At 38.0% G+C, this 16,158-nt stretch overlaps 1 protein-coding gene across 1 annotated transcript; it reads right to left on the minus strand.

Moving 5' to 3' along the window:
* Nucleotides 1-1,669: 1,669 nt before the first annotated feature.
* On the minus strand, nt 1,670-15,688 carry LOC107326735 (vomeronasal type-2 receptor 26-like). The gene is made up of 7 exons (XM_088143936.1): nt 15,661-15,688; nt 14,387-14,558; nt 13,174-13,351; nt 11,039-11,899; nt 9,970-10,197; nt 5,313-5,439; nt 1,670-2,571 (listed from the first exon to the last, which is right to left on the minus strand). Exons 1-7 carry the CDS (start codon nt 15,686-15,688, stop codon nt 1,670-1,672), a joined length of 2,496 nt encoding a protein of 831 aa, XP_088000062.1.
* Nucleotides 15,689-16,158: the final 470 nt, after the last annotated feature.

The raw sequence follows: 16,158 nt of genomic DNA on the forward strand, positions 1-16,158 counted from the left end.
ACGATTTTCAATCCATATCCTCATAGTCACATGATCTGGCCCACAAATTTGTTTCCAGGTTGGTGACTGACATGAGCCTCCACCTTATCAAACCAATCAATGTATTCACAATTGATATTTTATAGCTCTGCAACAAGGCGTCTTGATCAATGATGTGGGAAATGGAAAGGGTTGACTTATCGTTCAGACTACTCCTTCCTATTAAATGTGGAATTTAATTGGTCCTGGGCCAGACATTTCCTCCATGATAGTATATCCTTGGCAATTCATTCTGTTAGGATTCCAGACTTCTATGCAGATGAAGAAACCTATTTGAAATACAGGCAATACCTTCCTGAGAGAAATATGGCAGATATTTAATTGTTTGCTGTCTATGTCTACCATAAACAGAGTGGAAGAGAATATCTGCACTTGAGTGGAAAAACCAGAGATCTTCTCCATGACTGTTTTTGAAATGCACATGACAGATCAAGGTTACCATGTCCACAATGCTGTCTAGACAACTGCACATGTGTTGCATGCCCTGTACTGTTCCTTAGGTGGGTGAAGTAGAAACCTCTTAATCAGCAATAATAGAAGATAATCTCCTAAGAAGACAGCTTCCTCTTTCTCACTTTTTCCTCCAGTTCCTAGATGGGAGATTCTGGCAATGTTGTAAAAGTGCTCTGTCATTACTTTTTCCTCTTCCTCTGTCATTAATTCCTCCTCTTCTTCCTCCTCTATCTTCTTTTTTAGTTAGCTACTAAAATAGGTTGTGTGGATGTCAGACTCTTCAATTTTGGCCAGATCTGATCCTATCTTCTCTAACTCACCCAACGTAGCAAGTTTCCCAAATTTCATAAACCTGAAATGTATATTTACTGAGAAGATGATAATGCAAAGGAACTCCAAATTCTTTCAAGATCAACAACACATATTGAGATTAATGCTTCATCTGAACATGTGTTTTATAGTGTCCTATAATGGTTCCTTACATCTATTAACTCAACTGTGAGACAAGATTTAGCATTCTCAGATGATCATATTATTTTTGAATAATATGCATTGCACTAAACTAGACACCTGGACAAGAGACTTATTCTTCAACATTGGAAGGATAAACATATTGATGTAATTAATTAAGTATGATTATAATAAAATATGGTTACCATTATTGCAATATTTATGTAGAAATACACACACATCTATGAATATATGCCTAGAATTTTTGGTTCATATAGTTTTCTTATTCCTTTTTTAAAAATAAGTTGTTTATTATTTTTCCTGTTGTATTATCTTTATTTATAATGACAAAATGATGATGATGGTGGTGATATTTTCATTCACAATCTTGATGTTTCTAATTTTTCCTCAAAGCCTCATATCTCCAGGTACCCAGAGTCACTTGTTGAGAAATATATAAATCAATAGAATAAAGAAATCAAACAAATAAAAGTAAATAAATATCTCCACATATTGAAATTACCCATTCCTTCTATCCTTTAAGGAGAAATTTCTTTTTCTAGGAAATCAATTGCCCAGCTGTTTCACCCGTAAAATATCATTATTATTGAGACACATTTCTTATACTATGTTTCTCATTCAGTTTTTCAGGAAAATATGGCAGCAGCTGTTCCTCCAGCAGACTAAAGCTAGCACTACAAGAATGTATCATTTACAGAGCCATAATTCATTTTTCTCTCTTTATTAGTTGTTCCTTTTTGTTCAAGTCTGGCCTCAGCACAATAACATAGCATTTAGGGGAAAAGATACAGCCCAGTAATCCAGCTGCTGAAGCCAAAATGGAGAAGATCTCCACAGCCACCATGTATTTGCCCTTCGTGCTTAGATAGGCAGGAACAAAGGATATCCAGACACTGCAAAAGACCAACATGCTGAAGGTTATGAATTTAGCTTCATTAAAGCTGTCAGGTAAATTCCTAGCAAGGAAGGCCACGGTGAAGCTAACCACAGTCAAGAACCCCAGAAAGCCAAGGACAGCATAAAACATAATGGCTGAACCCTCATTACATTCTAGGACAATTTCTTCAGCCATGGAGGAAATATCTGAATCTGGGAATGGGGGAGAAATTACCAACCATACAGCACAAATTATGACTTGCACCAAGGAGCAAAATAGGACAATAGAAATAGCCAGTCTTTTCCCCACCCATTTCCTCATTTTGGAGCCTGGCTTGGTGGCCATGAAAGCAAGAATCACAATGGTTGTTTTCCCCAATATGCAAGAAAGGGCTACAGAGAAGATGATGCCAAAAGCAGTTTGTCTCAAAGGACATTTCATCTGGTTAGGTTGGCCAATGAAGAGCAAGGTGCAAAGGAAGGAGAGCATGAGAGCAATGAGAAGAATGTAGGTGAGGTTCCTGTTGTTGGCTTTGACCATGGGGGTGTCCCGCTGTTTAATAAAGATCTCCAGCACCAAAGCTGTGATGAAAGAAAAGAAGAGACTAAGAGTCACCAAGGCAATTCCCAATGGTTCTTTATAGGACAAGAAATTTACACTCTTCAGAATGCAAACATTTTGAGCTTTGTTGGGATATTGATCTTCTGGACAATGAAGACAGTCATCTGCATCTGAAAAATAAAACACTGTCTTTAAAAATGGTACGAGTTAGATCATCATTTCTTAAAGTGTGGTCCAAGGACACCTGGGGGGGGGGGTCCCTCAAGACTTTCTCAGAGTACGTAAAAGCAAAATTATTTGCCCGATATTAAGGATATTTGCAAAAATTTAGAACAATGTAACTCTTCTCATTCTTTTTAAGTTGTTAAAAATATGTTTTTCATAAAAAATATTTTATTTATGCTAATATCTTATGGGGTTATTATTGTTCTTTTTTTGGTGGTGGTTGTTTTTCTTACATGAGTCAATAAATAAATATTCTACAAATGCATCAATTTTAATTTTTGATGCTGTAAATATCAAAAAATATAACCCATACACATAAAAGCTCTTTTGGTGTCCTCCATAATTTTTAAAAGTGAAAAGGGATCTGGAGAGCAAAATGTTTAAGAAACTCTGAGTTAGATGAATTGTGAGTTAAGTAATGTGATTTCATTTACTCCAAATGAAGTTATGCTCTTCTTTTTTTAATGTGAAGCCTTGCTTTAAGTGCAATAAAGTTATAAATAGGTATGATTTCTTGGAATCCAATACCCTGAAACACATAGTGTAAATCAAATCGATTTTCATTTATGTACAGTGAATAGAAGTATAGCTATATATATATATATATATATATATATATATATATATATATATATAAAACATTAAACACCCCAATCATTTCAAACAATTGTGGGTAAATATCATAGGTCCGAAAGGGAGTGGCCTTTGGTTATTCCAGCCTTAACCTTTTTATATACATAACAGCAGCAGAATAGAGATGGCAGAAGGACACCAGATGATTCTTCCTCTATTCTGTACCATGAAAGAAACAATTTGGTGGATGGGGATGATGGTGCTACAGGTGTAAAAAGGACGAGAGAGAGAGAGAGAGAGAGAGAGAGAGAGAAACTCCACTTCACAAATTCAGAATAAGAAAATACTGAATATACCAGATGAAAATTTCTCTATATCCTTACTCAGAAATATCACACAGAATCTATGGTTGTCCACAGTATTCTCAGGAGTCTTCTCCAACACCAACGTTCAAAAACATCAATACTCTTCCTATCCTGCTTCTTCAAAGTCCAACTTTTGCTTCCATAGAGTGTCACAGGGAATGTCATGGCTTGCATGATTCTGATCTTTGTAAACATAGAGACATCACAGCATTTGAATATCTTTTCCAAGACTGTCATGGCTGCTCTACCAAATGCTAGACTGTGGTGTGTTTCTTAAGGGCTTCTTCCTTTAGTGTTGATTATTGATCCTAAAAGACAGAAGCATCTCTTCAATATCTTCACTGCCAATTCTAAGGCTGGCTGTTGTACCTGTTGTCATTAGTTTGGTCTTCTTTATATTTAATTTTAGTTCCATTTTTTCACTGTGCTCAACTTGTATTACTAGAGTTTTCAGATCCTTTGCATTTTTAGCTATCAGGGTAGTGTCATCAACATACTGCAAGTTATTCATGTTTCTTCCTCCAGTTTTAAAACCATGCTCATCTTTGTCCATCCCAGCTTCCCTTAATATATATACTGCATATAGATTGAATAAAGGAGGAGAGAGCATACAGCCTTGTCTCACTTGTTTGCCAGCCTGAAGCCAATCTTCACCATGTGTGTACCATGGCTTCCTGACCTGTATATAAGTTTCTCATGAGGACAATGAAATGATCTGGGATTCCCATTTTTCTGAGCACATTTCACAGCTTGACATGATCAGTGCAATCAAAGGCCTTTCTATAATCAGCAAAGCACGTACTGACTTCTTTTTGGCATTCTTCGGCTTTCTCAGTTATCCAGTGTACATCAGCAATAATGCCTCATGCTTCTCGGCCTTTTCTAAAGCTGGCTTGAACATCTGGCATCTCTTTTTCCATATAGGGTTCTAATCTGCATTGGATGATCCAAAGCATTATTTTGCTAGCATGTGAAAATAAGGATATTATACAATAGTTTGTACCGTCTGTTAATTCTCCTTTTTTGGGTGGTACTGGAATGTAGACTGACCTTTTCCAATCTGTCAGCCACTGTGTCATTCTCCAGATTTGCTGGCATAGCTTGGTTAGAACCTTGATTGATTCTTCTTCTTCTGTTTCTTGCCATATTTCAGTGGGTATTCCATCAGTTCCTGTAGCCTTCCAACTTGGCAATGACCGGAGTGCTGATCTAACTTCATCTTCTAGTACTAGAAGTTCTTGTAAGTAGGGGATATTTTCTAAGGTAACTTGTATGTTGACATCTCTATTGTATGGTGCTTTTCATTCAAAATCTTTGTGGTTCTGTACTATTGAGCTAATTGACTCTGTTCTTCACAAACAGTCAGCTGCCCACCAGCTTCACAGCTCCTCCCTGGAGCCAAAGACCTCTTTGCCTTACATGTTTGACTTCTGAGACCAAACATTCAGAATGTGGTTTTGTCCTCTTAAGTTGACAATTCTGTAACTTGGGAAGATGTTCAAAACAAACAAACAAACAAAGCTGTCCTATAAAGCTCTTAGGTATTCATTTGGTATTTTCAAGATCAAAGATTCCTGTTTAGAAATCTCAAGAAATCCTTCTATGTTCCCTTGTATAATTCTCACATCTCTTTCCCTGAATTATAATAAACCTTTTAACTGGTAGGCCGATGTGGCTCAAACATGAGTTCTTTGGATTATAGAAAAAAAGTATCAGAAAAAAATATACATAAAATGGATATCTATTACCTGTTTGGTTTGCAAACTTTCCTTTAGGACAACGAAGGCAATCATAGCAGCAGAATGGCTTCCCTTCTACTTTTATCTTGCTATAACCTGGAGAGCAATTGTTGTTGCAAACAGAAAGGGGACATGTCTGTTGAAAATTTAAAAATTGAAAGCTGGAATTATTCTTTAACATTCAAAAATAATTGTTATTCAGTAACCTCATCAAACTCATCAAAGCTTACTTGCTCCATGCAATTAAACCAGGTAGTTCTCTACATATCTTTGAATAGCCCTAATTCCAGTCGATGGGTCTCCAAAAGAGCAACTGTAACCTCTCTGGGACAGCTTCTTCGCTGCCACCATTGGCAAATGCATTTGTGCATCGTTGAGTGGCTCTCAAGCTTGCCTGGCAGTAAACAAATCTTACTGACTTTTAAGCAATCTACGATACCTCACATATTGCTTAAAATGAAATTTTTTCTTACTACCTTTCAGATTGTTCCAGAGTGTTTTACAATGGAGAGGCAACCCCTTTGTTCAGCTCTGCTACTGTTGATTTACACAGTCTTCCAAATAAGAAGCCTGTTGTTACCAACAGTACCTCCTCTCCCTGTTTGTCCTTGGCTAAGCAAGGCCTTGGGAGTAAGGTGGATATGCAGAATGAGGCTAAGTCTGATCTGGACGAACCTGCACTTATCAGTGCCTTTGGAGCCTTGCCCAAGGTCAAGCAATAGGATATTTTGCAAAGGCTGGATAGACTTAAGAAAACTCTGTTGGCTATTATTGCTAATGCTGAGCCATTTATTGAGTTTGTGTCACTTAAAATTTTGCATCATCAGTTTTCTATGGGTGAGGAGGAGTTGGCTGGAATACACCAGGCTTTTCCAGATGATCAGAGGACTGAGTCCCCAGTCCTTTGCAGTGATGCTGAAGACAGCCTCTCAGGTCCTAGCAAGCCACACCCTGGAAGCTCAGCCAGAAATCTTGTTGAGCCTTCTCACACTGTGCCCATTCTTCTAATTTTGATGTTCTTATAGAAACACACTCAATATCCCAACTGAAGGCTACTCCCCAGTCTCAATGTGCATCAAATTCTGCACCAGCTGAGCCAGTTCCACCTGTGAGCAAATGTTTCTCCCAGGTTTCTGTTCCTGCAAAGCAATCTTGAAACACCCCTATCTGCTGCAATTGAAGATCATATGGGACTAACCAAATCATCAATGGAGGTATTGGATACCAACTGACTCTCCTATGATAATGGCTCAATCTCCATCCTTTTTTGGAACATAGACAGATGCCTCTTTTCTGGAATATATTTCCTCCTTTGATATTTTGTTGCTCCAGGAAACATGGGCCAAGGATGATATATCTCTCTCTGGATACACTCCGTGCACGGCTCAAGGCACTGTCCAGTGTTAGAAATGGAAGACCCTCAGGAGGTTTGAGCATAATGGTCACTACAACATTTAAGATCTCTGTGAGTGTGTTGGAGCCATGTGCCAGTATGGCCCTAGCCCTTTTGTTTCATCGTAAGCCACACAATATGATATCCATCAATATATATCTTCCCCTATTACACAGATATAATGAAGTTAATAATATTTGGGATCTTCTTGGCAACTATAACTCTAGTCTGCTTTGCCAGTACCAAGTTGTATTAATAATTATTGCTGGTGATTTCAGTGCTCATATTGGAGAGTCAGATGCTTTTTTACAAGCTCATTTTACTTGGTCTCTCCCCTCAGATGGCATAGTCTGCCCTTTACGGGCTCGACAGTCTAAAGGTGAACACTGTAATATGACAGGCTTCTGACCGGCCCAGCTTATAGGCAGTCTGGACTTGGTCATACTAAATGGCTCTGCTAGAGGAGACCTAAATGGGGAACTAACCTTCTGGGGCTCCAAAGGAGCAAGAGGGTCGATTATTTTATGGTTCCATGTACTTACGCCCATCTAATAACCTATTTCTATGCAGGGAATCTCCCAGATTTTCCATCAGAATCCTAAAGTAACTATTAAGTTCCTAGTTGTAGCTCACTGTCCCCCAGGGCCACAACAAAAAGACTCATTTGGAATAAATGGTCTTCCAGAGGGGCAAAAACCACATTCACTCTGTTAAATTCAGAACCCTTCCTTCAACTCTGCTCCCAAATTTGTTTAGCAGACTCCTCTGAACAGATATTATCACATTACCAGTCTATTACCCACACTCTCTGGGCCCCACTATCTAGCGTTTCATCAATTAGTTCTACCCCCACTCATGTGAGTTCCAAACTGGTTTGACACAGATTGTTATAAAGCAAAAAGGCCCTTCTTACTGCAGTCTATACTTTTCAATCTGACAACTCATTAGGTTCCTTTCAATCACTCAGAGTGCAAAAGAAGTTGTTTAAAGCACTTATAAAATCTAAGAAAGAACGAGTGCTGAGAGAGGACTGGGGGAGATTAATTGCAGCAGCAATTCAAGCAAGGTGAAGAACGCTGCTTGGTTCTGGCACCTAGTTAAGGGATCTCCTGTGGGTAGTCACTTAGGTCCCACCTGCCAAAAAGCTGCAGATATTTGGGAGAGTTACTTTCAGAACATTTTTAATGCAGAACTATTAAATAATCCAATGGTGGTTCCCCGCCCAATGGTGACTTCTCCGGAATGGCCTCCTGTGTCTATAGCCAAAGCTAAGGATCTCATTGTACATTGAAATCTGGGAAAGCTCCTGGAGGTGATTTCATCCCTCCAGAGTTGCTAAAAGAAAATAAATATTGGTGGGCCCCACTGCTGGCTGCTCTTTTTACTTATATTAATGACACAGCACGTTCCTGTAAATAATGCCAGCTACTTGGTTGTGCCATTCAGTGTATGCTGTTCCTGCCACTATGTGTTGGAATGTCTCTGAGGCCTCTCTGCACAGTCTGAACCTTGGGCCCTGCCTAGTGTGGTAGAGCCGTGCTTCTATGGATCTGGTGCTTAGTGCCTGTTCTTGTGCTGCTATGATCAGTGCCTCAGTGCTGTCTTTTAGTCCAGCCCTTTCTAGCTACTGGTAGGATTTCAGCCAGTATGTCTGAAATCCTACCAGTATGTCAGCCACTTCAGCTATCTGCGGATGATATATCCCATGCAGAAGCTTGTCTTGCCATGGCACTTCCTCTGCTTGAACTTCCTCCCACATCTATTGCTGCCTCAGGCATTGTCTCAGTAGCTCATCTTTGGGTGCCATCTTGCTGATGTACTCCTGGATGCTCTGGGTTTCATCCAGGACAGTGGCTTTGACACTCACCAGCCCCACCTGCCCTCTTTCTGGCTGGTGTACAATCTCTTGGTGTTGGACATGGGATGGAAACCTCTGTATATTTTGAGGAGCGTCCAGGTCTTCACATCGGTAGCCTCTATGTTCTCCTTTGGTGGAATAGAGAACCTGGAACAAAATGTACAGGAACATCTGCACACTGTATGGGCAAGCCCAGATGTGAGATTCCACAGAAGGTTGTGGAGAATAGCAGGGCTAAGATCCTGTAGGACTTCCAGATACAGAGAGACAGGAAGGTACTGGCCAATCAACTAGACATTGTGGTAGTAGATGGAGACCAGAAGACAGCAGTGATGATAGATGTAGGGGTGCCAAGCAACAGCAACATCAGGAAGGAGGAGTATGAGAAGCTGGAGAAGTACCATGGCCTGAAGGAAGAACTAGAGAGGATGTGGAAAGTAAAGGCCAAAGTGGCCCTAGTGGTGGTAGGAGCACTTGGGGCTGTGACTCCTATGCTGGGAGAATGGCTCCAACAGATCCCAGGAACAACCTCAGAGCTCTCTGTCCAGAAGAGTGCAGTGCTAGGAACACTGCGCAGAACCCTCAAACTCCCAGGCCTCTGGTAGAGGACCCGAGATTGTGGAAGACACATACCACCTACAGGGGTGAGAGGGGATTTTTTAAAATATATATCAATTTTCAAAGTTTGAATGTTCTTAACTATATTCTACACAAACTGATTTAATTAGTGAGCTGATAGATGCTTTTTAAAAGGTAATACATCTTCAAGAAATTATGGATGTGCAGTCAAGGTCTTTAATGACCCCACATTGATGAAAATCTATAATATTAATATAATGAACAATGAGAACTCCCCAGGTCAGAAACTTGGAAATTATTCAGGCATTTTAAAGTCCTGCCACATTAATATTATGTATCACTGCAATTTTAAAGGCTGTTAAAGACCCTCCCCCTTATAGACGCTATCACCCGGTAGAGGTTAGGTACTTTCTTTTCAAGTATATAGTTTTTATACACTAGTAAAATACCTATACCTTTTAATATAATATCACATATTAATAAATAATGCTTTTTAAAAGAAATGTTATTTTTTAAAATTTCTTGAAAATGTTTTTAAACTTTCTTTCTTAAACCTCAGCAAAATCAGGAGGAGGAGGAGGAGGAGGAGGAGGAGGAAGGCTGCATTCTGTTGCCATGGAATGAAAATTGTCTTATTCACTCTAAGAAATTCAGTTCAGGTCAGTTTTTTATGTGGCTTTTAACTTTATGGTGATCATGTTATGAATCACTTTCAGAAGAGAGTCCATTTGTGCCTGTAACTCCTGAAGAAACTGTCTGAATATTGAACAAGTAAGTGAAAATCAAAGCAAGAAAATAAATTATTTCCCACGATTTGATATTGGTGCCAAAACTACCTGGTTAAACATGGTGGGCCAGATTATTTCCTCTGCAGAAAGAGTAAGAATTTTATCTGGGGGAGCCACTGGAGCAATGTTTCCAACTTTGATTCGATGAAACGATTGGTTGGGGAATGTGACCCAGTTGATAACATCAAATCCAGTTGCTAGTTCTCCTCTTTCACCAAAAGAAACTATTTCTCCAGCACTGTTGTTAAATGAAACTGTTCTCAGATACCAATGAAACTAAATGGAAATAATTGATAGGAATTTTAAAAGGTTGGAAAGAATGACTATTATGCGTTAAGTTTGAATGATCTTTCATAAGCTATGCGTGGTTGACTAGTTAGTGAACATAGTGCAAAGAGTCAACTTTTACTGTTCTAAGATATGATAACAGAAACTTGAAAGCCTGCAAGAGTCTCCCTATAAGGTAGGATTATTTGGCATCTCTTTCTCACGCTCCCTTCTTTCCCAGGACTAAGTTGTCATTTACTTTCTCTTAACAGTCCTTCTGATCACTTCTGCATCCTTTGTCAAGGGCATCTCTGCACTCTTCTACATTATTTTTAGAATTCCTTTAGCATTCCCATGCATGCAGGAAGCAATAATTTCATCCATGTCAGCTGAAGCCACAGTGTTAACCCAACCCTTCATGAGATCCTGGTTACTTCCTATTGCTCTAGAACTGTGATGTACTACTTTGTTCCTATCAGGAACAAAGAAACAATGCTCTTCATCCTTGTGTGGTCTGCCTGTTGATCACTGCTCAATGGCATCTTCTCTCTCTTTTTTTTTTATTCCCCATCTCATACTCTCCTCCTCATTGGCCCCTGCCATCAGCCGTGTCTTCCTCCGAAAATTCATTTTCCTCTTCAGTTAACATTTGATATTGCCTCCTTCTCATCATTGTTGCACACCATGTTTAGGTATTGTATATGACCCTGAACTATTAAGGCAAAATCCACCCCTCTTTGAAGGACTGACATATCACTTTGATCTTATCTTATTACATCCCAAAATGCCAGCTGAACACTTATATGACTAGCTTTTGGATAAAAGGATATTTACATTCATTCCATTTTACCTGCCATGACTGTTGATTTAGAGTCCTGAGTTCCCAAGCATTTCCTCTTTTTCTGTGTTTGGGTTTGGATGAAAGCATGGCTTGCAGAGCATGGGCCACTGCATAGATGGCATTGTAGACACTATAACTTTGCCCAGTTATGCTAGTTTCAAACACAGATTCAGGAAGGGTCTCCAGTGCCTCCTCACCAGTGCATTGGTTGCCACTGTCCTCATCTAACATAGCATTTTGGAAAGAACAGTCAAATGCATGTTCCCAAAACAGTCTTGTCAAACTGTCTTCTTCTTCAGAAGTAGGCTTTCTCATCTGAATAAATTTCTTAAACCCTAATATCTCCTTTGAGGAAACTGCCAACAAGAGTGCACCATGGATGAAGCCCAGACCCATATTTCTTTGAAAGCGGAGTGATGTGAATTCCATCTGTGCTGGCATTATCCAAACTTTATCTTTTCTCTTCATTGGCATGTCCTCATATTCTGAAAGATATGGCAACATTCTAAAAACGGGCATGTCCTCATTTTCACAGTATACGATCACAACATTGGCAGTACTTCTCATAATAACCTTGTACATCATAACATAGCTATTAAGTTGAACCTCAATGTCATTGGTAATGGATTCTGTTGCCATTTCTTCTATGAAGTCAAAACAGATGCCTTTCTTAGAAAACATATCAAGCCTATTCTGTATAAACCTCTTTCCTTTTTCAGGGTTTTGGACAATGAGCCCAATCCATTTCCACTGGAAGTGAAGCAACAATTGGATGATCCCCATAATCTGAAGATCTTCATTTGGAAATAACTGATAGAAGAAAGCAGCTTGTACGTTGTCATCCATCTCTGCAGCTGAGCCATATATGAGCTAAGAGATTTGAAGAAATTGAAGCATATATTTCTAAATCAATTACTTGTGTGTATTTTTAAGGATTTGTACTGATACAAATATTAATATTCTCCAAACAAGAGCAAAGTTGATTTCCATTTTCATATTCTGATATAATTTCTATGGAAATTGTTTATTTTTCTTTTAACACGGTGTCTTTCTAAAGCTTCAGAAATATATGAACTGCAAAGATGCATATGAACTACTGGATTGTGCTATATGAGTCAGTGGAAATAACTTTCCATAGGATTTGGAATATGCAAATGGATATTGCATATTGAATTTTGAATAACTCCTGTCTTTCCATCCCTGGGTGAAATTTTAATATTTAGCATCATTCTAACATCAACAATATCAAGTCATGTTTGTTTTGAAGATTTCTGACACAAATCATATTCATCATCTAGATAAAATTTTGGAATATAAATTAAACTAAATCAAGCAAGTGACCAGAAATATTTTTAATTAAAAAAATGTAGTCATATATTTTGATTACAATTCTTCTGCTGTTATCCAATAGGTGAATAATAGTCTCATATTTTACTTAATTCTATTAATTGAATATATCACCCAAGGGATAAAACTGTATTCTGACAACCGAAAATTTGAACCTTCTTGATATTTTGGTGAAAAAATAAATCTAGTTGGCTGGTGTGGGTCTTCTGGGCTGTGTGGCCGTGTGCTGGAAGTTCTCTCTGTCTGTGCTCCTGCCCTCTGAAGATGCCGGTCACAGATGCTGGCGAAACGTTAGGAAACAAAACTTCCAGAACATGGCCACACAGCCTGGAAGACCCACACCAGCCATCGTATTATGGCCGTGAAAGCCTTCGACAATACAATAAATCTAGTTCTTCGTGAAATAAACTAAGTAGAATGTGGAAATGTACTGATATGCTCCATTTCATATCCATGTGTACTCACAATCAGAACGGAATATCCATATGTTGTATGTGGGCTAGATCTACAGTTAATTAAACTTAGAGTGAGCAAATTCCCAGGCAATTTATTTATTGGGTAGTCTTTATTTCTGTTTAATTTATCACTGTGTACAAACCACAAAGAATCACCTAAATGTGTGAATGGGTTGTTAGACTCGACTCTTTTCTTTCAGTGTTAGGTCTTACCTGTAACATCATGTTTTTGCTCAAGGCATCTTACATTGTTGTCTATTTCTTTATTTGTTTATTTACCATTTTCTATGCCCAGACAACAAATGTTCTTTAATGTACCAATCTTTTAAGAAATCATCTTACCTGTGGGATCTTGTAAATACTCAGAATATTTGACATGAACTGACCAACATAAGCATTATGTCCTGCAATCATAGATATTACATTGTCCTTCAGATCACACTTGTAGTTTGGGATGAACCTTCCCTTTGTAGAGAGAAGCTCCATGGAAGCGAGATAGATCCATCTTGCTAGGACGTAGCTATTGGAGATATGGATACCAAGGGTGATATTAGACAAGATCCAGGAATTTTCATTGATTTCTTTAATTGCAAATTCCAAAGCCAAGATGTGCTGGTAGTTTTGTATATGAAACCTGAAATGAGTGTTAGAACGTCTGTTTCCAACTTTGGAATTGGCTGCATCCTAATTTATGTTTTCTAATCGTATCACACAAGATTAGATTATACAGCCCATGAGCACTGAAACAGGTGGGTACATCAGCATTTAAGCAAGGATTTCTTTGAATATCTGAGACAACTAGTCTCAAGACAGAGGGCAAAGTTATATAACAATAGAATAATAAATGCTTTCTGGAATACTGGGCTGTAACATTCCACTTCTTTTTACCCATTGGAGATGGCCCTAAGTATTGGTGATGGTGAAGGCTGAATTGCAAAATGGAATAATTTTCAATAATTACAGAAGGTTTCCTTAATTTAGGGATCCTGATTTAATTTTACCTCCTACCCTAATTTTCTATTCTACCATTTCCATTTCTACTTCCATATTCTCTTCCTTTTCCTTGTTCTTCTTCCCCACAATTGTGTTTCTCAGGGTATTGAAAAAGGAAATTCAGTTGTCGCTATATTGTACTTTAAGACACTGGAAATTCCCGAGAAGCATTTGATACAATATCTGCATGGAGGACTAACTGCAGTCATGCACACCTTCTACAACTGATCACTATTATGAAGCAATGAGATGCCATTGCATACATTTATTTCTTTTGTACTTCACCCAGTTATAGCCCCATGAAAAAGAAATGTACTAAAATTAAACTACTAAAAATGTATCAAGGAGGGTGTTGGAATCTATCAGAATAAAAACACATTGGAAATTACCTTGTTTAAGAGACCTTAGATGATCATTGTAGTAATAATAATAATAATATTAAGACAAGAGAGAAATAATAGTGCAGCATAGGCAATCTGGCATTCATCCCCCACCCAAATTCAATCATGCCTCAGACTAACTATTTCTGTACTTGCATTGCTTAAAACTAATAATTACATACATGAAATCATCAACCAGTTCATTTGATGGATTTCTTCTGAATGTTACTTTTTCAGACATCATGTAAATTTGAGAAGAAATGCCAGCAATGACCAAATCTTCTGAACGATACTGCTTGTGCTTAATAAGAGGCTGGTTTCTTACAGAACATTTACCAAGAGGTGTATCACATTCTATATAAAAGAACAAGATTATTAGAGATGCAAAGATTAATACCATCTTGCAGACCAATTTATCTCTCAGCCACCCGTTCGCTCTATAAGAATTTGGAATAGGGCAACCTGATATACATTATTCCAGGAGGCTGCTTTTAAGTCAGAAGTGAACTGTCTTAGAAATCGGAAAGAACTGTCTTTGCCCTCCAGTTGTACCCCTGAAAAAAAGAATATTATATTTTTGTGTCTGTTGAAATATTTGCAATATAATTGTAATATTTCTGTATCCTTAGAGATTGAAAATAATGATGGATAATTGATAATGATTGTAGAGATCTATACACTCAGGTGCATATCCCAATTTGTGATACACAGGGAATTGTAATCTGGAATTAAGGACAAAATAATAGTGGCAGGTGAAAAAAAAAAGAATTAAATTAGAAAAGTAAAAAGTTTCCTTCTGTAATTCGAGGAGCTGTCTCATCCCCATTATATCATGCCCCACTTGGTCCGGCAGAGGGGGCCTGTTGTGGACCCCACCAGTCAAGGTTCTTCAGGTGGCAGGGTCTAGGAAGAGGGCTGGGGTCCCTGCCCAGTGGAAGTTTGCTACCTGAGAGGCGGGCTGCCCCCACTCTCCTGGCCTTCCAAAAAGGTGTAAAAACATGGCTATGCCAGATGGGGACCTGATGGGGGCTTGCAATGCTGGAACTGGCTGGTGGGATGTTTGATACAGCTCCCCCATCATCCTGAATTGTATAAAGGCTTTTTATAAAGAATTGTTATTAGTTTTTTTAATATGGGTATTTATGTTTTTATTGTTTCAAATTTTAATTCAGTCACCCTCTGGGGGAGATGGGTGGCATATAAATTAATTAATTAAATAACTTAATGAATGAATGAATAAATAAATATCTGTAGTTGGTTTTCTCTAGCAAGAAAACAGTTGAATTCAAATGGAAATTTCAGTCATCATGAATTAAACAGCAAATTAAATCAAGTCAAATTGTGTTAAATTAAATTTGGGTTTCACTCTTAAGAAGTGTCTTTCTCTTCAGCTACTCTAAAATAAAATAGTTAATCAAAGTACTGTTATTGTTTGAATACCTGTTGGTGTACATACTGGTCACCAATGTGTTTATTTGGGGCATTTTAATATTATTATTTTTTTATAATATTATTAGCATTTTATAAAACATGTCTATTGCATTCATAATTCTGCAACTGCATATTTCCCTTTTCTGTGAAATCAGTAATAGAAATAGTATAACACTGGGGTATTTCCCCTTCTCCTATTTGGGCCCAGGACTGAAGCCCAAATCTGGATGATACCATCATTGGAAAAATATCTCTGAACATAACCAGTTAGACCCAGTAATTGATTTATTGATTATGTGCCATCAAATCATTTTTGACTAAGCAACCACGCAGATACATTTTCTCCATAATGATCTGTCCCTAATATGGTAATACCCACATGGATTTAATGGCAAATGCATAGTTTTGCTGTAATTAGACATTCTAGATATATGTGCAAACATACATGTTTAATCTAATCTTAATTGAAGCTCAAATAAATAACCTGAGTAACTGAAGAAGGATGTTCTATAGGTTCTAATAT

The sequence above is a fragment of the Python bivittatus genome, unplaced genomic scaffold (genome assembly GCF_059951505.1).
Source record: "Python bivittatus isolate LINGU-HERP-01145 unplaced genomic scaffold, Pbiv_v1 ctg000430_np1212, whole genome shotgun sequence".
Classification (NCBI taxonomy): domain Eukaryota; kingdom Metazoa; phylum Chordata; class Lepidosauria; order Squamata; family Pythonidae; genus Python; species Python bivittatus.

What these genes read in the sequence shown, in the direction of transcription:
- LOC107326735 (XM_088143936.1), bottom strand. Translation starts at nt 15,688, where the DNA reads ATGCCCCAAATAAACACATTGGTGACCA. An exon ending in GAACTGGTTGATGATTTCAT is followed by an intron (nt 13,352 to 14,386) that starts GTATGTAATTAT and finishes TATCTCCAATAG; the next exon opens with CTACGTCCTAGCAAGATGGA. An exon ending in GTATTTACAAGATCCCACAG is followed by an intron (nt 11,900 to 13,173) that starts GTAAGATGATTT and finishes CAAATCTCTTAG; the next exon opens with CTCATATATGGCTCAGCTGC.